The sequence below is a fragment of the Pangasianodon hypophthalmus genome, chromosome 7, assembly GCF_027358585.1.
Source record: "Pangasianodon hypophthalmus isolate fPanHyp1 chromosome 7, fPanHyp1.pri, whole genome shotgun sequence".
Taxonomy (NCBI): Eukaryota; Metazoa; Chordata; class Actinopteri; order Siluriformes; family Pangasiidae; genus Pangasianodon; species Pangasianodon hypophthalmus.
This window is the reverse complement of record NC_069716.1, coordinates 13,023,020-13,047,107: the sequence shown is the minus strand read 5'-3', so window position 1 is coordinate 13,047,107 and position 24,088 is coordinate 13,023,020. Positions and strand designations below refer to the sequence as shown.

The 24,088-nt window shown below is 36.2% G+C and overlaps 2 protein-coding genes across 11 annotated transcripts in view; one reads left to right on the top strand and one right to left on the bottom strand.

Moving 5' to 3' along the window:
• Positions 1 to 5,387: 5,387 nt before the first annotated feature.
• fbxo38 (F-box protein 38) overlaps positions 5,388 to 24,088 on the top strand; it is a 93,362-nt gene continuing 74,661 nt past the window's right edge. Inside the window, exons 1-4 of one of the 5 annotated variants that reach the window (XM_053235461.1) lie at positions 5,388 to 5,509; positions 6,492 to 6,620; positions 6,783 to 6,854; positions 7,201 to 7,236. The gene's annotated coding sequence lies outside the window, so the exon portion shown is untranslated. Of the gene's footprint in view, positions 5,510 to 6,491; positions 6,621 to 6,782; positions 6,855 to 7,200; positions 7,237 to 23,210; positions 23,524 to 24,088 lie in introns of those variants that run through there. The other 4 variants (XM_026917728.3, XM_026917724.3, XM_026917723.3 and 1 more) reach the window with 4 other exon arrangements.
• Positions 11,694 to 23,211, bottom strand: LOC113528898 (uncharacterized). Of its 6 annotated transcripts, none has more exons than XM_053235466.1 (3): positions 15,540 to 23,211; positions 12,564 to 15,458; positions 11,694 to 12,472 (listed from the first exon to the last, which is right to left on the bottom strand). In XM_053235466.1, the coding sequence occupies exon 1, from the start codon at positions 21,882 to 21,884 to the stop codon at positions 20,943 to 20,945; it is 942 nt and encodes a 313-aa protein (XP_053091441.1). In that variant the 5' UTR covers positions 21,885 to 23,211; the 3' UTR covers positions 11,694 to 12,472; positions 12,564 to 15,458; positions 15,540 to 20,942. The 6 variants fall into 6 exon arrangements, with proteins under 6 accessions (XP_053091441.1, XP_053091440.1, XP_053091438.1 ...); XM_053235465.1 differs by having other exon boundaries at positions 11,694 to 12,679; positions 12,811 to 15,458; XM_053235463.1 differs by having other exon boundaries at positions 11,694 to 13,426; positions 13,536 to 15,458.

Below are 24,088 nucleotides of genomic sequence, written 5' to 3'. Positions count from 1 at the left end.
TATCTCGATGAAAATGTGACTTTTTTGTGAAACTTTTTTTTTTAAACATAATCACTGCTCTTAAAAGACCGTAATATATTTACATAAACATAAATATTTTTAAAATATGCAATACAAATAACTTGACGTTACTACTCTTTAATATAAAATTTAACTATAATAACGTATTTTCCTGCTACTTCATGACACGCACCCACAACCACAGGATGTTTGGGGTGATAGCTGTACAGAACACCAGAGTGGCTGATTGGTCACTCAGACTTCAAAAGTCAAAATAGTTGCAGGTGGAGGAGAAGGGTCGGGGTAGTGAAAAAAGGCGCGCAGATGTACTTACATTAGATTGAAACCGAGAGCGAAAGAGACATACTGGGTAATTTATTTGGAATTAATTTTATTAATTCCAAAGTTACAGCCTGTTTGGTATGAACTTCCCTCTTTTTGATTCACTGGTGGATCCAAGGGTGGGGCCAGAGGGGCACTGGCCTCAGCTGAAATCTGATTGGCCCCTGAAAGAAGTAAGGAGCAATCAAGGAGAAAAACGGAAGAAAAGGAGTGAGATAGAGGAGTCTGATGAAAAGAGTAGGGAGAGTATAAAGTGCATAGTAAGGTTTGGAGATCAGCTTGGTGTAAGCACAATTAATCCATTAAAACTGACAAAGTTCGTAAATAGAGATATAGGAAATATAGACTTCGCTAAAGTGCTTTCTGATGGAAATTTGCTAATTGGATGTAATAAAGAAGAACAAGCAAATAAAGCTCTCAAGTTGAAAGAGTTAGGAGGGATAAAAGTTGTCAGCACAAACAGAATTGGAGAAACAAGTAAAAGTTGGGGCCGAAAAGGGATCATTTTTGGTGTTCCTCTTAACATAAGCATGGAAGAGTTTAAAGGTAACTTAAAGGGAGGGAAGGTAGTGAATGCTCAAAGGATAAAATCAGGTGTAAATGGAAACAGGAGAGATACGGAAACCGTAGTAATAGAATTTCAAGGGGATGAAATTCCAAAAAGAGTAATGTTGGGGGTGATGAGCTACATCGTAAGAGAGTATATACCAGGACCAGTGAGATGTTTTAATTGCCAAAGGTTTGGACATGTGGCTACAAGATGCAAGGAACAGTGTAGATGTGCTCGTTGTGGAGGAAACCATGAATATGGCAAATGTGAGGAGGGAGTACAACCCAAATGTTGTAATTGTGGAGAGGCACACAGTGCAGCCTACAGAGGATGTGAAGTATTAAAAATGGAAATGGAGATTCAGAAAAGGAGAGTAGAAAAGAAACTAACATACGCTGAGGCAGCAAAACAGATTAGAAGACAAACTAAAGATCAAAGAGTTCAGTCAGGGGTTCCAGTTGAAGGAAACAATGAAGTTTTTATGATGGTTGAAAAGAAAAAATTGGTGACATTCATTGCCGGAGTTATTAATAGTATAGCTGGGATTGAATCTAAAACTCGGAAGACTCAGTTAGTAGTTATAGCAGCAATACATCATCTTGGATTGACAGGCCTAACTTGGGAAGAGGTTAGGGATGAACTTCAGATAAGATCAAGTCAAGAAGCATGCGGATAATACATAAATATGATAACAATACTTCAGTGGAATGCAAGATCTCTGATCTCAAATGGTCAGGAGTTCAAGTATTTTATTGAAGAATTGAATGTAAGACCGGACGTAATATGTGTTCAAGAAACTTGAATGAAATGTTGTTTAGATTTTGTTCTACAAGGGTATACTATAGTACGTCATGATAGGGAAGAAGGGAATGGTGGAGGATTTTCTACATTTATTAAAAGAGAAATATATAGAATACTGGGAAAAGGAAGAGATCAGGAATATATTGTTGTGGGGATTTGGAGTAGAGGACAGGAAATAGTTATCATAAATTACTATAACCCATGTACAAAATTGGAGTTAGATAAGTTAAAGGAAGTACAGGGTCAAGATAGTCATAGAATAATATGGTGTGGGGACTTAAATGCACATAATACACTATGGGGAGGGAGATACATAAATGCAAATGGACAAGTGGTAGAGGAATTAATAGAGGAAAGGGGGCTGGTTTGTTTAAATGATGGGAGGGGAACAAGGATAGATGTTCATACGGGAATGGAGTCTGTTTTGGATTTGACGCTAGTTTCTAACAATTTGGCTAGTAAGTGTAATTGGGAAGTATGGGGGGAATCTAGCATTGGGAGTGATCATTACCCAATAGTTACAACGTTGGATGTAGAGATAGATAGAACGATAACACAAGGAAAAGGAAGGTGGATATTTGAAAAAGCAAACTGGGCTAAATTTGAAGAAATTTGTGAGGAAAGAATGGTAGCAATTGAGTCAACTCAAGAAATTGACATCCTTAATGAAAAAGTCTGTGCCATAATACTTGAAGCAGCGTCCGAATCAATCCCAAAAAGTAAAGGAAAAATGACAAGGAAAGCTGTTCCATGGTGGACAGACAAGTGTAGTAAAGTTGTGAGAGATAAATAAAGCTTTTAAACTTCTCAAGAGAACACATAATTTTAACCATTTAAGATTATACAAGAAAGCTCAAGCAGTGGTGAGGACTATTTGGCAAGCTAAAAGAGAAAGCTGGCAAGGATTTTGCAATGAAATTGGAAGAAGAACTCCAGTAGGTGATGTGTGGAGTATGATAAAGAGAATGGAAGGTAGTAAGAAAGAGTGGGAATATCCAGTATTAGAGTCAGAAGGAGAAATAGCTGTAACGGATAAGGACAAAGCAGAAATGTTGGTAAAAACATTTGTACAGATACATGGGTCAGGGAACTTAAGTGAGGAAGGAAGGAGGAGGAGAGAAATAACAAAGAGGAAAAATCTAGAAAAGTTGGAAAGGAGTTTGGAAATGGAAGATCAGCCAATTAACTTCCCATTCACCTTAGATGAATTGAAAAGAGCAATTTGTAATTCAAATAAAACACGTTCGTCTCCAGGAAAGGATCAGATCGGATATGTAATGCTGAGACATCTTAAAGATGGGGCTGTGGGGAAAATTTTAGAATTGTATAATAGAGTGTGGGAGGAAGGAAGACTACCGAAAGGTTGGAAAGAAGCTATAATAATTCCTATAAGAAAGCCTGGAAAAGACCCTTCAAAACCCTCTAATTACAGACCAATAGCCCTCACATCGAATGTTTGTAAAATTATGGAAAGGACGATTACGGAAAGGTTGACACATTTATTGGAAAAGAAAGGAATAATAACTAAATACCAAAGTGGTTTTAGAAAAGGAAGAGGAACAATGGATCCTATTGTATGTTTGGAAAATTAAATTAGAAAAGCACAGATAAATAAAGAATCAGTAATAGCAGTATTTTTCGATGTCGAGAAGGCGTATGATATGATGTGGAGAGAGGGACTTTTGATTAAACTAAAAATGATGAATATAGGTGGGAGAATATATAATTGGATGAAAGACTTTTTAGCGAACAGAAGTATCCAGGTAAGAATAGGGAATGAAGTGTCAAATATATACCAGACAGAAAATGGAACTCCACAAGGGAGTGCAATAAGTCCATTAATTTTTTTTTATAATGATCAGTGATGTTTTTAATCAAGTAAATCAAGATATAGGTAGATCTCTTTTTGCAGGTGACGGGGCTCTCTGGAAAAGGGGAAGGAATATTTTGTATGTTAATAGGAAGATGCAAGAAGCAATTAGAAAGTTAGAAGAATGGGCATATGATTGGGGATTTAAATTCTCAGTGGAGAAAACTAAGACTGTAATTTTTTCTAGGAAGAGGGTTTTCCAGAAGTGAGTTTGAAGATGTATGAGAGATAGTTGGAGAGGATGAAGATTTTTACATTTTTAGGTATTTATTTTGATACGAAACTTACATGGGCTGAACATATAAACAAAATGGTTGAGAAATGTCAGAAAGTGTTAAATGTCATGAGATGTTTAAGTGGAGTGGAATGGGGGGCAAGTTTTTCTTCATTAAAACTATTTATGTAGCACTGATCCGGTCTGTATTTGATTATGGTAGTGTGATATATGATTCAGCCTCAAAAAACTTGTTGGAAAAACTCAATAAAATACAAACTCAAGCTATGAGACAGTGTTGTGGTGCAGTAAAGATGACACCCATTCCAGCTTTACACGTCTTGTTAGGAGAGATGCCACTAGAAATTAGAAGGAAACAATTAATGATCAACTACTGGGCTAACTTCCAGGGGCATAAAGAAGAACATCCTATGAAAATGGTCTTACAGAAGTGCTGGGAACAAAATAAAAGGTGTAGAATATGTTTTGGGTGGAGGAGTAAAATATATGAAGAAGAAATGCAGGTAAATAGTATCAAGATAAGCCCAACAGTTTTAATTCCGGAATATGAACCATGGGTTTATGTGACACCTCAAGTAGATTTGCATTTGTTAGAAGTCAAAAAAGCAGAAAGAGAAGTAGACTAGACTAGACTAGACTAGTAGAAGTAGACATTTTCAGTATATATCAGAAACCAATATACCCAGTATATACAAATATGTACAGATGGATCAAAAGATCCAGAGCGTCAGACAACTGGGGCTGCTTTTTTAGTTCCAGGCAGTGGAATCAAGGGAATAAAGCGAACTTCAAATCATTTGGCAGTCTATACTGCAGAAATGGTAGCAATTCTCTTGGCATTGCAGTGGGAAGAGGAACATAAACCTGGGAATGTTTTAATTTGTTCTGACTCAGTATCAGTCTTAAAGAGTTTGAGATCTTTTAAATCTAGCCACCAAGATATTCTCTTTAGTACTTTACAAATACACTCAAGAATTGTTCAAAATAATATTTCAGTCAGTTTTATATGGGTTCCTGCACACATAGGAATAAAGGGAAATGAAGAAGTAGATAAATTAGTGAAACAAGCGTTACAGAGAGAAATCATAGAGATTCAAGTTCCATTAAGTAAGTCAGAGATTAAGGTTTTAATTTGGAGTAAAGCGATTGAATAAATCAAAAGATAAAATGTATAGGTAAATCAAGGAAAGAAGAGGTTATTTATAACAGAATAATGTTAGGTCATTCAAATTTAAATAGCACACTTAAAATTATAGGGAAACATCCAAACAGGTTATGTGAACAATGTCATGTTGAAGAAACAATACCTCATGTGATTCTTGAATGTATTAAGTATGAACAAGAAAGGAACAATATGAAAGAAGAAATAAAGAAAAATGGAATTCAAGAATTAAATTTTAAGGTTTTAATAGAATGGTCAAGTGAAATTAATAGTAAAGCTTTCTTTGATTTTGTTTGGGAGACGGGGCTGATAAATAGAATATAAATCTGTCTGTTCCACTCTCCGGACCAGAAGGTGGCGGTAATGCACCTATTACGCTGGTTGCCAGCCGCCGTTTAAAAAAAAAAAAAAAAACAAAAAAAAAAAACAAGAAGAAGAGTCGGTTCATTTGAAATTCAACCCGCGTAACCATTTCCTTTTACCGCATCTCGTAATGGCTGCTGCTCAGACAGTGCGTTTTCATCGTCCTCGTCCACTTAAACCTCAATGGTAAATATTCGACACTTTAACTAACGTCTCGAAGGACATTAGTGTTGCTGTTACTTAGCTTCTCTTTGTGTACTGTTAGGAAGCTAGTTAGCTACAACACACTCGTTAGTTTATTAGCTAGTTATCTACGCTAAGCATTGTTGGATGGCAGGTAGCTAGCTGGTTAATTAGTTGGGTTTCACACATTAGTTCGCAGCTGCACAGTTCAGGGAAGCAAAATATAGCCGGTGACACATAAAACATGTAATGTTTCGTCATGCCACACAGCCATGAATTGTTGTAAATAAAACTAATGCTGCGTCCCGTATAAGTCGCAGCTGGGAAGTGCACAGACTTCCACACGGAGCTGTGACTTGAATTGACGCAGCATAGCACTAATGTTAAGCAGTGAAGCATTTTTTTTTTTTTAAATTAGCTTCACTGAATAACATTAAATTTAGATTAACATAAAATTAAATTTACATTTTTGTGTTAACTACAATGTTTGGCAGAGGTAGAAAACATGAAGAAAAAAGATGAAAGACATTTTATGGTTTCTGACCAAAAAGAAGCCCAGCCTGCCCGTCGCTGACAATGACAGCAGTCAGTGAGAAGAGTATGTGGGAGAGTCAAGCTGCCAGCAGTGGCAAAGAGCAGTGCAGCTCCCATCCCTTTTCACCAGGTTAGCAACATTTAGGCACAGCAAGAAAAGGACAACAGGTGAAAATAACTGTATATTCTGTAAGTGACACTCAGGTTTACAATTTAAAACACTGATGGGTGAGATATGAAAAGAAAATATTTCTTGTCATTAGTTCTCGTCCCCTACCGTGACAGGGTCTAATGCCTTTGTTATGCCGTCCAGTGCATTTTCATGTCTACCAGAGCTCTCAATATATGGTTCAAGCTTTCAGGCTTTTGTTTAAAAATTTCACCCATGAATAGTTGTCAAACATTTTGTGTGAAAATATGCATGGATTTCTATAACATTTATTTGTTTCAGCTCCAAAATTGGGTGTTGCAGGTTCAGATGAAGACAGCCAGTGTGTTAGTGAAGGGGATCATGATGCATCATCTTCAGAACCAGAAGCAGAGTCACCAAGCAGTTCTTCTGGCCCAGAAGGACCTAATGGTATGCTGCTGTTTTCATACTGCAATTGTAGTGAGTATAATCTAAATCATAGATTTTTGGATCAACAGTTAGATAGTTATTGTTTGCGTGTCTTGATGACAGTGGGTTTATGAAAGTGCAGGGGCATTCACCCTGGAGTTATTTTCATTTGCTTCTGTCTAGACATTTCCCAGTGCAGAGCAGCGAGTTCTGTCCAGCCATCAAAGAATTATTCTGCTCCCCTAGGACCTGATGGTATGCCTTTTGGTTTCCTTTTTTTCCCCTTCAAATATTGAATTATTTTATTTCGTGTATGTGTACATTATTCTTAATGAAAAAATAATAAATAAAAATAAATTCTGAAAGTATTTAAGATGTCATTGTGAAAGTTTACTCCAAATCCACAAAGTGCTTGAACTTAAGGGCTTTAAGGAACATTTAAGAAGGTATACTGTATTAAACTGCTAGAGCCAGCAGCAAAGGAAAGAGGTAAAATGTATATAACTCATTAAGAGTTGCAACATTGTACTTGGCCCCTGTCTGTAAAGTGTGGCCCCTGCTTTTAAAAAATCCTAGATCTGCCACTGTTTTGTTTCCACAGATGGAAGTTCCTCACTGATCTGTGGTGGAGTGGCATGTAAGTCTGTTGATGCTGTCTGGCTTTTACTAGTCAAGATGTGTTCAGAGAAATTTGTTTGTGTTTTTAATCGTATGTACAATAACATGCCCCTGGACGGTCTGGCAGATGTATCTGATGTGTTAAATGTTTTATTGGTACTTTTTTGCCAGTTGTCTTATTTTGAGAGTAATTATGAATATATAAGAATATAATAAATATAATCATGAGTTCATGGTTGAAATTAGGTTGAATTCAAGTCCTTGAAATGGCCTGAAAAAGGTGGGCTTTTCACCTTTCACTTTTCAACCAAATTTAGACTTAGAGGGATGTCTTTTAATACACGTCTTTTTCACCTTTCACTGTTCAGCCAAATATCAGCATTGTTGAGACGTATGGGTTATTGAGATTAGCTTAATCTCAATAACATTTAACCTCATTCACAAGCAGGTTAACTTAGATTTATTTGCTAATATCCTCCTGACAACCCTGCTGAAAAAAAACAGCTAAAACCAGCCTAAGCTGGTTGGCTGGTCTTGGCTGGTCTCCCAGCCTGGTCATAGGTGGTTTAGCAGGCTGGTTTTAGCTGTTTTTTTCAGCAGGGACATCTCATTAATGTTAATAGTTATGGATTTGCGGAAAACTAGTATTGTAGTGCAGTAAGGGGTTGCCATAACAATTTGCACAAAAAAAAAAAAGTATTGTTAGAGCAGGTGTGTTTTGACCATAAACCACACACTAGAGCTGAATGTGGATGTGGAACGCCATATGATCCCCAGCCATCTCCTAGACACGAAGACGCTCTTCGGCTTTGGTTAAAAGCTTTGAATCTATAGAAACCACTTAAGCGACTGTACATTTGCTCTTTCTTCAATTTGAGGGGAGAAGTCCTATGGAGGAGTACCATATCCAGAGAAGTGTTTGGGTTCCAGTGCTTCGGTGAAATGTCCAAGGGGGGGCTCTTCTCTCCTAAAAAGGGTCTAAATCTGCCAAATGTTATTAATCTTAGATTATGTGGAGTGTCCCTGTGTTTCAACTGTTACTAAAGAAGCAATAACAGAATAGGCACATTAATTTTAAAGTTCATGTTACAGCCAGAACTTACCTGTGTTATTATATGACAATAATGTACACTATCTGAGCAACCAGATTCGAGCATTTAACCGTGCTGTGGTATAAAAAAAAAAAAAAGTTAACCACGTGAGGCCACAAGTCTTAATGCACTGGGGACTTGATTGCTGTACTGAGCACATCAGTGCTTTCTCCTTCAACAAAAGAAAAAAATTCCTCCAAATTCATGTTCTTCCTTAAGCAGTTTTTTTGCAGTCATACATTGCTTTGCATACCATTTTGTGACAGTATTGTGGTTTTGTTTTCTTTTGACTTTATTCTCAAAATACTGCAACTCTTAATATCAGATATTACGACTCCATGGACTTTATTCTCGAAATACTGCATTTTTTCCCTTGTAATATCAGTTATTACTTTTTTTTTCTCGATATATCACGACTGTATTGTTGAAATTTTGTAATTTTATTTTTTAAACAGTGACCCTAAACCGCCACCTTAGCTCTTCGAGTTCTTGTTGCCGTAAAACTTGAGACAGGGGTCTCTATCATCACCAGCGTGGCATTGATTTGGTTTGAGCATAGCAGCAATTAAGTCACGGGATTGCGGCTGGGCATAATTAAAAAACAACCTTGTTAGAGTTGCACTAGCTGTTCGTAAATTAACAGAAATTTGCTTTCTTTGTCTATTACTAATGTGTTTGCTATCATTGTGCAGAGCCAATACAAAAGTCAAAGAAACTGAAATTTCTGTTTTAGAATTGTATTCTATACTGGAATTTCATTGCAAGTGTATGTAAACTTGAAATATAGAAGTAATAAAGCAATGGAAATACAAGTGTAGATCACAAAACACTGACACAATATAACCACAGAATTATTTAAAGATAGACTGCTGCTTCTAGATGATTGAGAACTATATTATGTATATTATATAACTTTATATTTTAGAAACACACACAAAACACCATTTTAACAAATAAAACATTTATTTGTCAACTATTTGTCAATGGAGATATCAACAGTGTGGGCTTCTGTGTTAACCTGTCTGTTTTAGAAAATAAAGGGAAACGCACACAAATCATTAATTCAGCACATTGCATGAGCTGTTGTAACAGTCCACTGAACATATTCCAGTGAATTCTCGGTCTGAATATAATGCTGTGAAAACCCCCTTCTTTCCACGGCCAAAGTAACCAACTGTGTTTTTGTAAAGGTGTCCACAGCCTTCACAATTGGTGAGCTTGTACTCAACTCATTATTATTTTTTTTTAACATTTGAAGGAACAGATTTCCAGTCAACAATACCTACACTAGAAAAAAAAGTAGTATTTAGAAACTGACAACCTTTAGAATAATGAGTTGAATATAAACTTGTGAAAGATCTAAACATCCTGTTCTTTAAATCAGTAATATGGGGAAAACAAATGTTACATACTGTCCAGCCAGCCACAGTGAGCTTTTCGTTGAAAACTCTGTTGGTTGACAATGTTGTACAAGTCTTTATAAACAAGTGTAAAACAAAGGTTTCATATCCTTCTTTATAAACAACAGAGAGAATAATGTGTCTCAGCTGAGCTAACTATAAGTCATGATTTAACAAAAAAGAAGATAAAATGATATATAAACCAAATTCAAATGTAAGTTCACACCAAAGACTAGGTTACTGAAATACTGTGATAAAATCATGTCGGCAAGGCTTCTTGTTAGTTCCATGACTGAAAAAGAAATAAGTTACTCAAAAGCTTCTACTTCTATGTCATTCGCTATCAAAATACCAGATTTTTCTAACTATTAGTTTGATAATCCATTAATCTCAATTATTTCTTTGATTAATGTGATATGTTGAATGTTGATTATTGATTTAAAAAAACAAAAAAAAACATGCAATTCAATATACTGCCCAATGTTCTCTTCCAAACTATTTTGTTGTGGAATTAGGGCAATAAAAACAGTTTAATTTACTAAATTATAAATGATAAAAAAAAGCACAATGTAAGTATTAACTGGTAAGAAGTAAAATGTTTTGCAGGAACTCATATCTCCTGAACAAAGGAACACATTATTGTCATTTACTTTCCTGTAAGAGGTTCTGATATCTTTGTTATGCACTTGGGAAAACACCTGTCAAGCACATTAAACAGCACACACATCTGTCAAAGCACCTGAAATAAGGCAGCCTGCCTATGTGAAACTCTGTGCTCATGAGCTTTTTTGAACTGTTATAATAATCTTCTGTAGTGTTTTGGATAACTCAAGTTGTGTACTCTACCACTGCAGCAGCTCTGTAGCCTATGTCGTTTTTAAAAATGCATTTTATACTACTGTAAAGTGACGTCACTGGTGTAGTTTCTCAGTGCACAGACCCGACTAATCAATAAGGAAGTTAGCTGTCAATTTTTCTTTAATTTATCGATTAGTTGTTGCAGCTCTAGATGCATGTTCTTTATTATGCTAAATCAGTTCAATCTACTATGTTTTTAGTTGACCTTTCACTTGCTATTGTGTGTTAACTTTTAAACACAATAGTACAATTTTAAATTATAATGTAAACTTACTTAGTGTGCCAGTCTCTTTTCTCTTCATTTTCCATTCTGAAGGGGATCTTACACTTTGAGGCTTAATATTCACCCCAAGCTTTCTTCAAGTAGGAGTGTACACCACCATCTCCTTATGCATAGCATGTGAGCCTGTGTCAAAAAGCAACAATTATTAAAAAGCTAAAATTTAAATTCTGATATTACACTGGCTTGTAAGTGTTGTTCAAAATTCTACAGACTCACCTCTGAGTAGTGCAAACTGAAGATCAAAGAATAATTGTTTAGAAAAAAGATGCACGATTGCTGTGATTGTCACTGTATGTAATTGTGTCATATAAACTCACCGTGAGCACAAAGACTCCACAATTATTTGAGGAACCCTGCATTGGAATACCCTAAGTATTTACTTGAGAACAGTATGCAAGTGAATAATTTGTATGTTAAAAGAATGACTGAAGATCTAAAATCTTACCTGAAGATCCTTACAATATACCTCAGTCCAATGTCCAGACATAATTCTCTGAGAAAGATTCCCATTAAATGAACGCAAATAGGCAAGATCAGCAACATAATGTAACTATAATTGGATCTGAACGAAGTAGTATTGGTAGTACAATCCATGGTTTTATGAGAATAATGATATTTTTTTACTATATGCTACTTAATTTTTATTTGTCAGTTCAACAGTGCGTATCATTGCTGTTAGCCATCCCTACCTTCAGACATCATTATTCCCATAAGAACAACCTTGGCAGAAAAAGGCAGAGGAAAAGGCTACACGGTTTAGAACAGAACAACCATACAGCAGCTGAAAACTTGAACTGCTGAATGTGATCTGTTGAACTTTCATGTAAAAGACCTGTGTAAAAGATCTGCCATCACTTAGACCAATCTTGTTTCAGCTTTGAATACAGAATCTGAAAAAGGTTACCAAAATACACAGAAGATACAGACACCAATATGACAAATCTTGTTATAAAATTATGTATTAAACTGATGACTTAGACAAATGTTCCAGTGTGATTTGCTCCACGTAGGAAGTAAAATGAAGTCTTTTACAGAAGCATCAACCTTTCACAAAACATAAATTAACACAATTCAGAGTGAAAATATATGCATTATGCACAATGTGGGCTGTAAAATGTTTTTAACTGCTTTGACAGATTGTGTACTACAACTTCTATACAAAATTAGATTTGATATGGCATTGTTTCAACTACAGCTCAGAACACTGAATGAAATGAAAAGCATTGTGATAATCCAGAACAACCAACCATATCTAAAACATTACCAGTTACACTGTTCCAACAAATAATAAATACTTATAGCCATATGTACCATTGGATCTGCACAAACTGGAGGAATCCAAGTTGCTGTGACATAGCTATTGGATGTCCACACTTTTGTACACATACACATGTCTTCAACCACCTTGAAACAGCAACTCAGAATCTTGCGAAACCACAGCTTCTTAAGACCGAAACAGACTATTCACAAAATTTAATGAGATCAAAAAGACAAATATTATACTAAATGTCCCTTCAATATCACGCTGCAATCCCAACCCCTGAAAATCTTCTTGCATCAGAGTGGTAAACACCTCCAACATGTTCACTTGGATTTTTCTGCGTGTCTAATTCTATGTGTTAGCTATTGGAGAAAAGAATATTTTCAACATTGAAATGTTTGAGTCTGTTCATTCAACACACCTTAGAATATTTCAGCCTCAAAAAGTCATCACCTTTGCCTCCATTGCTTCACTGAATGGTTGTTCCTAGCAAGTCTTGCTGGGAATTACATCATTCAGCCCTGTCACAGCCAACTTTTCAGCTGTAAATGTGTTTTCATATGAAGTCCCTAGTAATCAAGTAATAAAGAAAACACGTCAACATGCCATACCAATAATAATTAACATTTTTGAAAAAGTTGATTCAAAAATGCTAATGAAACTAAAAATAATATAAAAAATTAAACCACATAATATTCACCAAGTCCAGAACAATCTGAGTGCAACCAATATGGTTTGATAGTTGTTCCAACAATCTGTTGTTTCTGTTTACATTGTAGTGGTGCAACATGTTTCTCATGAGGAACACATGGTTTGTTGGCTTCGTAAAAAGTAGTTGTTTTTTTCTCATTTGAGAAAACAACTGTTCAGCACACTGAGAATTAACTTTTCCAGCCACCTCAAGCACAAGCTGTATTTTCTCAAGTTTATCATGGGAATCTTTAGTATTGTTCTCATGGAACCTGTCGTAGAGAACATAGTGTTCGGATGAGCCAGTCAAAGGATGTCCATTCAAGTTAGCTGGCACCTTCTTCTCTTTAAGCCATGTTAAAGATTCAGTTTTCCCTCTTCTGCTGCTGTAATATTAGCCTCATTTGGCTCCAGAAGTCAACTGTCATGTGGACTGAAGGGAATCATATCTGGATACCAGAGATTTGAATGAGTGACTACTCCTCATGCAGAATCATAAACTGTTATATTGGGAATGTGTTTCCATGACAGCAAAAGGTCGGTGAAGTCCCTTGGACTTTCAGCCCTCAACAGGACTTTAACGCTGTAAACCACATTGCAGGAGCACATAACAACTGCCCAACTACCTAATTAAAAAACAAAATTTTTTAAATTTGAATATGATTTCAGCACACTGTAGTTTAAATAACTGTAGTTTAAAAACACACTTAGATGATATTATAAATGCATATGTACCTGATGCACTTCAAACCTTCTGGAAAATTTTGTCATACGATGACCTGCTTTGCATTTCATTCCTTAGTCTCATTATGAGGTCCATCTCTGATCCCTTCGTATTTAACCCACAAGATCTACATAACTGTCGGACACCAGACACCTGTTAATAAATAAATATACTTAGAAAAAATTGCAACATCTGGAAAATTCTGTTCAAATAACTTGAGAATGGAAATAGAAGTAGTGTTACAAAAAGGTAAACAATGCACAGGAACACACTTCACCTTCAGTGTGATCAGCTCATCAACAAGCCAGTTAGTTCAGAAGTTCAGATACAGAATGAGATTTGATGTATGCACTTTCTCCCACTCTGTATTTAAAACAGAGCCAGACTTTCTAGTGCATCTTCCAAAAGTGGAAATTTGGGTTGGCAGTGGATGGATTGTGACTTCCACCTATAAAAAAATAAAATAAATAATAGTTTATAATAAGTTGTTAGTTTTGTTGCTGGTTAAAACTTATTTGGAATTGACGTTTACCCTTCTTTTTAAATTTAAAAGTTTATGATTGCTGGTGTCAGACTTTGAGTTTAGGCACAGCCCGAACACATATACATACAGTTGAGTTCAAAAGTTTACATCCCCCTTTCAGAATCTGCAAAATGTTTATTATTTTACCAAAATAAGAGGGATCATACAAAATGCATGTTATTGTTTATTTAGTGCTGACCTGAATAAGATATTTCACATAAAAGATGTTTACACATAGTCCACAAGAGAAAATAATAGTTGAATTTATAAAAATGACCCCGTTCAAAAGTTTACATACCCTTGATTCTTAATACTGTGTTGTTACCTGAATGATCCACAGCTGTGTTTTTTTGTTTACTGATAGTTGTTCAAGAGTCCCTTGTTTGTCCTGAACAGTTAAACTGCCTGCTGTTCTTCAGAAAAATCCTTCAGGTCCCACAAATTCTTTGGTTTTCCAGCATTTTTTGTGTATTTGAACCCTTTCAAACAATGACTGTATGATTTTGAGATCCATCTTTTCACACTGAGGACAACTGAGGGACTCATATGCAAGGTTCAAATGCACACTGATGCTCCAGAAGGAAAAAACATGAAAACTTTTGAACAGAACAGATCTGTACATTTTTCTTATTTTGCCTAAATATCGTATTTTTTCATTTAGTACTGCCCTTCAGAGGCTACAGAAGATAGTTACATGTTTCCCAGAAGACAAAATAAGTTAAATTTACCCTGATCTTCAAATTCAAAAAGTTTTCACCCCCTGGCTCTTAATACATGGTTTTTCCTTCTGTAAAATGTAAACTTTTGAAATCAACTGTATACTGGCTAAGGTTTCAGCATAGTATTTAGTATTTGTATTTAAGAAAAAAGAAAAAAAAAAAAACTTGCGCAAGACCCCTTGCAATGATTTCCAAACTCAGGGAATCCCAAAAAGCCTCCACAGCCACCTACCTATCAAAGATTGTTGGAGGTTCTTCAATTTCACTCACTAAACAAACATGTATAGTAATCAATTGTATAATAATTCAATTCTAATACATACAAAGCTATTCTAATACATAAATATCACAAGAAACCTAACAAAAGCAGTGAGTAAAATAGTTTAAACGAAGTCAATTTAACTAAAACACATGGGGAAATCACTGATGACAAAAAATTTAAATGTATGTCAAGCTTAAATAAAATCTGACTGCAAATGTAATTTACCTGGCATACTAAAAACTCCTTTTCGATGGACATCTGTGATAACAATAGGTGGATGTAACCCACACTTTAAACAAGAAAAGTTGTAGTTATGATCTGTTAATGTGTCAAAGTGCATCTTTGCACAAAGCACTTTTTTACTGCTTGGGTAAGCAGTTCCAGTGGCTATTGAAAAAGCTTTGCAGACCCTTTCAACAGCAGTGTGAGACTAAAGAGACACAAAAAGTAGTATTAGTAATTGTTTTGATTATGACATAAAAGACTTTATACAGAAAGCAATCCACAATACCTGCATAAAACTTCGAAGTATAAGACAACTTCAGACTGATGTCATCATCATAGTTATGCACACCAGTGTTACATTCTTGATAATGGTATGCAAGACCACACACTGGACATTTCTGGCAATAAGTTTCAAGACGTAAAAAATATAAAAGACAAACAAAATAAACAAGTTAACATCTTCATATCCAGCTGATACCAACACATTTTTAAAGAAGAGCTTTCTTCTATAAAAACAAACACCAATCTTCAATTACACCAATTGTTGTGAGAATTTTGGCTTTGTTGGAGATAAGCAGAAGATCACTAAGGGGTACAGGTCCTGGACACAATGAGCAGTGCAGTTCATGTGGAACCAAGATTTTTAGGAATTCCTTGTCATTAAAATTAGTGGTTGACTTAGGTAGGGAAGCTGGGATTTTTTTCTTTCTGAAGATATGCTGTACCATTTGCTTGAGTTCCTCATTTGTACACCATGTTCTCAGCATCTTTGTTGCCAGAGGAAAACCTGTCAGATTTTGACAAAGTCTTGTCTTTGCAGGTCACCTCCACCTCAGTGCTCTTAATTCTTTGAAACAGTTTTCTGTTGATTTGAAAAAAGGTACCATTTGAACACTACTTTATGTATGCAGAAGCACCTTGATATAATACAAAGGCAATGCCCTGTGTTGTTTTTGGCATTGTAAACAATGATGATCCTTCCTAATCTGCTGTAAAATGATACCTTTGGCTCAAAAACAGACACATAGTGCATATAAGATGGACCTCCAAGGTTCACATATGATGCAAAACAAAAACCATATTCCTCAGCTTTATTCTGATGATTTAAACACTGTCGTTTTCTTTTTTCTGAAAACTATTTCTGATGGACCATTTCTGTTAAAGTCTTTTCATGTAGGACCTCATTCTCTGCAGTAATTTTAAGTGATTTTAAGTGAGTACACTGACAAGATCGCAAGTGACTTCTTCTTTTGAAATACATGACAGCATTGCAGACATCGAGTTCACAAGTCACTTTGTGTGAACTGCCCTATGTCTTTCTGATGACATGTATGGGAATACAAGGGCCTCTAGATGATTCTGCCACAGCGAAGACTCCACTCTTTTGCATTAATGCACTGACTTTGAAGGAGGGACTGAGTAGTGACATCATGGTCAATATTTGAATGAGCCGTTTGCATGTGCCTTCTATGATTTTTCTTTAAAATGCACAAATCACAGTGTGGGCAATTTAGCTTTTTCTCTTGCTTATTTGTAACACCTTTAAAGCAGTTTATAGCTGTCTTGCTGTACTGAGGTGCAGTAAGTGATGTCTGGTTCCACGGAGGAGCTGAATGGTTGCACACACTTAGGTGCTTGCTGAAATCCGATCTATTGAGTATTGTTGTAAATGAAAGCAGCTCTATAAACTCTTTAAGCTCTATAAAATAGAATCAAAGCTGCTTCTAACTGTAACATGTGTCTGTTAAAAACAATAAACTAATAACTAACTGCAGGATAATGCAAGAAGGACTATTAATTATCCATGTATGTATTTACAGTCAGGTCCATAAATATTGGGACAGTGACACAGTTTTGGTAATTTTGCCTCTGTACACCACCACAGTGGATTTGAAATGAAGCAGTCAAGATGTGACTGAAGCGTAGACTTTCAGCTTTAATTCAAGGGGTTTAACAAAAATATTGCATTAACCGTTTAGGAATTACAGCCATTTTTTACAGAGTTCCTCCATTTTCACAGGCTCAAAAGTAATGGGACAATTGACTGATAAGCAGTTTCATGGCCAGCTGTGGCCTGTTTCCTCCTTATATCATGATAAATTAAGGAGATAAAAGGTCTGGAGCTGATTCCAAGTGTTGAATTTGCATTTGGTAGCTGTTCATGGGAACTCTCAATATGCCGTCCAAAGAGGTGTTGATGCAAGTGAAGGAGGCCATCATTAGGCTGAAAAAACAAAACAGGCCTATCAGAGAGATAGCAGAAACTTTAGGAGGGCCAAATCAACAATTTGGTACATTCTTAAAAAGAAGGAATGCACTGGCAAGCTCAGCAGCACCAAAAGGCCTGGGAGACCACAGAAAACAACTAAAGTGGATGATTGCAGAATTCTTTTCTTATTGAAGAACAACCCCTTCACAACATCTAGCCAAGTCAGGAACACTCTGGAGGAGGTAGGCCTATCATTGTCAAAGTCTACAATCAAGAGCCACCTTCATGAATGTAAATACAGACGGTTTACCTCAAGATGCAAACCGCTGGTAACACTCAAGAACACAAAGGCCAGATTAGACTTTGCTAAAAAACCTCTAAAAAAAAAAGCCTGACCAGTTCTGATGCAAGATTAACTTGTACCAGAATGATGGGAAGAGAAAGGTATGGAGAAGGAAAGAAAGGGCTCATGATCCAAAGCATACCACATCATCCGTCAAACATGTGGAGGCAGTGTTATGGCATGGGCATATTTGGCTGTCAGTCACCTGACCTCAACCCAACTGAGCTGCTTTTCACTTACTGAAGACAAATCTGAAGGCAGAATGACCCACAAACAAGCAGCAACTGAAGATGGCTGCAGTAAAGACCTGGAAAATCATCTCAAGGGAGGAAACTCAGCATTTGGTGATGTCCATGGGGTCCAGACTTCAGGTAGTCATTGACTGCAAAGGATTTACCTCCAAGTAATAAAAATAATCCTAATATTTATGATTATATTAGTTTGTGCCATTACTTTTGAGCCTGTGAAAATGGAGGAACTCTGTAAAAAATGGCTGTAATTCCTAAACGGTTAATGCAATATTTTTGTTAAACCCCTTGAATTAAAGCTGAAAGTCTACGCTTCAGTCACATCTTGACTGCTTCATTTCAAATCCACTGTGGTGGTGTACAGAGGCAAAATTACCAAAACTGTGTCACTGTCCCAATATTTATGGACCTGACTGTATATCCTTAACTACATAGCTATTGTTAATATACATATATTTTTCTAATAATTTATCACACCACATCTTACCTCCATCTTCTTCATGTCTAAGGGAAATGATGTATCTATATAGTTAACTCTGATTGATCAAGTCATCTTCTTTTTCTTCTTCTCCGATTTACTGGCGGGCTACAAACCAACGTTAGAGGTGCATGCCGCCACCTAACCGGAGTATGTACAGTCATGACTTTATAAAGAAGTTATATTCTGGATATTAAACCTGCCTCTTTTAAGTATTTAAATAAAGCCCTTTGAACCTGTACTTTTTTGACTCCTGACCACTGATGCTCCACTCTCTTCCCATCTCTATCACCCTGTCCTTCAGTCTTTCTCTTTCTACAATGAACTTCCTGCAATCTATCAGCCCATGTTCAACAGTTTCCTTGCAATTACAAATCTCACATTTATCTGACACTGTCTTTTTCATGGTGAATAAAGTAGCATTGAGTCCTGTGTGTCCTAATCTTAACCTAGAAAAAATAACAAATTCTTTCCTACATTTACCTCTATTATTTCTCACTCTGACAGACTTTTGTAATAGACTCCAGATTCCTTATTCCAGATTTCCTGCCAAGATGTCATTATTGTGTGATGTATTAATGATTTTGCTTCTAATCTCCCAAAACAAATTTCTACACTATCATTATCGTTTTTGTTTAATGCACTTTTAGCAAGTTTATCGGCAACTTCATGTCCCTCTATTCCAGTATGTGCTGTTATCCAACAGAAATGAATATCTGTTCCTAGCTGTAGATTCAGTAAGATCATATGAATCTCAATTAAAAGATCCTCTCGAACTGTTTGTCCTGATTTTATACTTTGTATTGCAGCTGCAGAATCTGAACGTGTCACTACTTTGATTGGTTTAACCTCCTCTACCCACTGAAGACTGATGATTATGGCTGTCAGTTCAGCTGTGTATACTGATACAACCCCTGGGAAAAATTATGGAATCACCACACTTAGAGGATGTTCACCCAGCTTTTTTACCTTATAGCAAACAAACAATCACAGATATATTACACAAAAAAGGTTTTGTTCAATAGCTTAACATTCTGGTTTGTGAAATATACATAAAAAAATTCAAGGACATTTTTTTTTTTATTAATGGCATGTCTTTTTCCAAATCAAGTAGAGGAAAAAATTATGGAATCGATTTTTAATTTCCATTTCTAAAACAAATACTGGGACAAGTCTAAAAATGCTAATAAGTCAGCAGTTAAAAGGGAGTGCTTACACACTTTAATGGGCTGTTGGACTTGGCTAATTGAAAGGAAACATGGCTCCAATGAGAGAGTTGTCAGTTGAAACAATGGAAAGGATTATAAAACTCCTTCAACAAGGAATTTCAACATGGAGTGTGGCCAAAGAGGTTGGTTGCTCCCAGTCAGCTGTGTCTAAAATTTGTTGCAAGTATAAACTTAATGGGAAGTTTATGAAATGTAGATATACAGGCAGACTAAGGAAGATGTCAAAGCATCAGGATAGAAAACTCAAAGCACTATGCCTTGAAAATAGAAAATGCACAACAAAACAAATGAAAAACAAATGGGCGGAAACAGGAGTCAACATTTGTGACAGAACTGTAAGAAACCGGCTGAATGAAATGAGATTTACATATAGAAAAGCCAAAAGAAAACCAGCACTAACACCAAAACAGAAGAAAACAAGGTTACAGTGGGCTAAGGAGAAGCAATCATGGAGTGTGGATGATTGGATGAAAGTGAAATTCAGTGATGAATCATGAATCTGCATTGGCCAAGGAAATGATGCTGGAACTTTTGTCTGGTGCCGTTCTAACAAAACATATGACTGCCTGAACCAATCAAATTTCCAAACTCATTTAAGATATTGGGTTGCATGTCAGGTAAAGGACCAGGGGAGATGGCAGCATTACCTCAGCAGTCAATGCACAGTTGTACAGTGAAATTTTTGACATTTTCTCATTCCATCCATAGAAAATAGGTTTGGAGATGATGAAATAATTTTTCAGGATGACAATGCATCTTGCCACAGAGCAAACAGTTTTAAAGCTTTTTTTCAGGAAAGGCATATCAGCTCAATGACATGGCCAGCAAACAGTCCGAATCTCAATCCAATTGAAAATTTATGGTGGAAAGTAAAAAAAAAACTGGTCCATGTTAAGGCTCCACCCTGCAAAGCTGATCTGTCAACTGCTATTCGAGAAAGTTGGAACCAGATTGATGGGGAATATTGTTTTTCATTAGTGAGGTCTATGCCTCAAAGAATAAATGCCAGAGGAGGAGCAACAAAGTATTAATTGTGTTTTTTTTGTTGATGATTCTATAATTCTTTCCTCAACATTGAGTGATTCCATAATTTTTTCCTCTACTTGATTTGGAAAAAGCCATGCCATTAATAAAAAAAAATGTCCTTGAATTTTTTTTATGTATATTTCACAAACCAGAATGTTAAGCTATTGAACAAAACCTTTTTTGTGTCATATCTGTGATTTGCTTGTTTGCTATAAAGTAAAAAAGCTGTGGTGATTCCATAATTTTTGCCAGGGGTTGTAACCTGTTTGAAATTCTCTTAGCAATTCCTTTATCAAATTCTGGAATGTATATACCCACTACATACTCATTATTTGAGTGTTTTGATCCGTCTGTAAAAATATTTAGATAATTATAGTAGCTCTTCTTCAAATATTCTTGAACCAAGTACCCAATGTTATAGTTCCTCTCTGTCCACTCTCTCCTTATTTTTAATATTTGAAAATTTACTTTCAGTTGTGTAAATATCCGTGGGGAAATGCCGCTTCTGATAACTGCTGGACTATGTTGTATAGTATCTAATTTGTACTGTTTCATTTTCTTGTTAATGTCCCATCCAAAATCTTCACCAGAAAAATCTGTGGACTCCCAACAGTTTTGCAGAACAATTGATGCTAAATTTCCATTTCCTCCTCCCTGAATTCTTATCCAATATGGTAGTGATAACTTGTTTCTCCTCAAATGCAATGGCAGTTCATTGGATTCAACGAGCAGTGCATTAATGGGCGTGGTTTTGACTGCTCCCAAACTAAGCCTTAATACTCTGTATTGTATCCTGTCTAGTTTTTCTAGATGAATTTTGGCTGCTGCTTCACACACCATGCAACCATAATCCAAAGTGGCTCTCATCAAAGCCCTGTATATCTGCAGTAGTGCTTCTTTGTCAGCTCCCCATACACATCCGACCACACGCCTCATTAAATTTAAAACTTTCTTACATTTAGTCTCAATATTTTCAATGATTCTTCCATGTATATTTTTCATCAAACCATGATATTTAAATACTCCAACTCTTTTCATGGGTTTGCTATATAGTGTTAACCCCTGCCTATTACCTATTTTCTTTTTAGTGACAAGCATATAACATGATTTTGCTACTGAAATTTTGAAGCCCCAATCATAAGACCATCTCTCTACACTGATTATTGCTTTCTGTATACACTTCAGCACATTTAAGAAATGTTTTCCCCTTTTCCAGATTGCTCCATCGTCTGCTTACGATGAAGACTGTAATCCTGTTCCTGTATTTTCAGAGATATCATTAATCATGTTATGATAAAATCATCATGATATTATTATATCTTGTGGCATCCACATTCTGAGATTTTGATCCTACTTTAACTTTAACCTTCCACCTATGCCTAGCTTGTTCATTTTAATTAAAAGACCTTCTCTCCACATAGAATTATAAGCTGTCTTGATGTCAAAAAAAAAAAAACTATAGCCATGACTTTCATCTTAAGGATCTTTTCAATTTTATTACTTTAATAAGAGCATCTGCAGTAGATCTGCCTTTCCTAAAGGCGCTCTGGTACTCGTTGAACAAACTTCTTTTTTCTAAAAAATATGCTAACCTGTAAACAACCATTTTTCCATCCATTTGCTCAAGTGCTATAGGTCTGTAGTTTGCCATCTTCCACTTCCACTTAACAGGTAGTCTTTATTCTTTCCATATTTTATTAAAAAGTTTCAGTACTATTTCTAGTGCTCTTCTAGTGTTCCTTTGTCTAGCAGCGGCTCCAGGTACACAGATTTTTACTTTTTACCATCCAGCATATTCATTTTCAGTAGAGAGTTTTGCTGTTCTCTACTCACTGCGTATACAAGTATGTGCTTGTTTTTCAAATACTTTGCGAACTTCACTTTGCCTACATCCTTTTCTAGAGCTTTAGCCACCGATATAAGGTGGAAATTCTCAGGACACACAAGTTTAACTTTCCAATTATTTATTTGGATTTCAGCCCTCAGACTGACTTATTCTAGCTCTCTTGACCGTTTCATCAGACTTTGCCCCTGAGCTGCTTACATTACTATTATTTCCACTTTTCTTTTTCTTTCTTTTGAATCCCACTTTCTGCCACTCTATACCTCCATTATCCCCATCTTCATCCTCACTCCCAAAAGTCATGACTGTTACATTCACGATACAGTTGTTTGTAATTATCTTCTTCCCATCTTCCCACTTCCTCGCTTTTGCTCTTAACTAGGATGATGCAAACTGGCCCTCTGTCTGCTGAGGCTCAAACTCTCCCGCTGCCTTCTCCGATCTTATCTCCGTTCCGAAGACACCAGCCGAATTTTCAGCTCTCCCACTGAGGACTCCGCAGTTAAATACCAATGCCTCAAAGTCTCGATTGATCAGTTCATTTGCCAGCAAGAACCTAACCCCCATACCTTTCGACACGCCCATTACTCCTACCTGCAGAGACCCATAGTCAGGAAAGATACAGTTTGCATACTCCAGCACAGAAGATGGCAGTATCAACTTCTCCAGTTGCTTTGCAATCCGCCAATAAAATCACGAAAGAGGAGGCCTGACGTCTTGAGTCGTCTTTTTGCTGTCAGCGAGCCTGCAGTTTGTTTTAGACAAAATGTTGCCTTAAGAAGAAAAATCTGCTAACTAATGTGAGTTATCTTAATGTTTCACTATTGATCAAGTGTGTGTTTCCATAGCAACTTACAGCCAGGAGTGTACAGTTTGGCGTCTGCTCGAAAACAAGTGAGATAAGCAAAATTCTTCATGTACCATTGTTGTTACAGCTTTCATCTTTGAATATCCAGATAGTCTCCGTGAAAGCAGACGCTAATTGCTGCATGTAACTAACATGTTAGCATGTAATTTTACTTTGATGCCTTGGTAGCTATTGTCTTGGCTAAGGTTAGCAATTCGATTTAAATTTTGATTTCTTCGGTATTGTTTTTGAACTATTTGAAAAATTTTGGTCGGTCGGTAGCTGCTAAGCTGGCGTATGTAATATTTCGGTTTGTCACCGCAATCACAGTGTAAGTGCGCGTATGTACGCTGTTTTACGGTAACAGCTAAAACGCAAACGCTTGAGAAAGTTTACGTGCACACTTTATTATTAATTCCTCTCCGTTACATGTGCTTTCCTAGAATAGATTGTTCGTATTGCGTAGGTTTGTTCGTCGAAAATGTTAATAAAATATGCAAAACAATAAACATCTCGGTTCTATATAGAAATAAACGATTCTACTGTTCTTTAATAAGAAGTCAGTGTTCTGTGACGATTTTGTAAGAAAAGGAAAATACAGGACATGCTGCA

Bases quoted from the DNA above. Each gene is read 5' to 3' on its own strand.
- LOC113528898 (XM_053235466.1), bottom strand. From the start codon at position 21,884: ATGCTTGTCACTAAAAAGAAAATAGGTAATAGGCAGGGGTTAACACTA.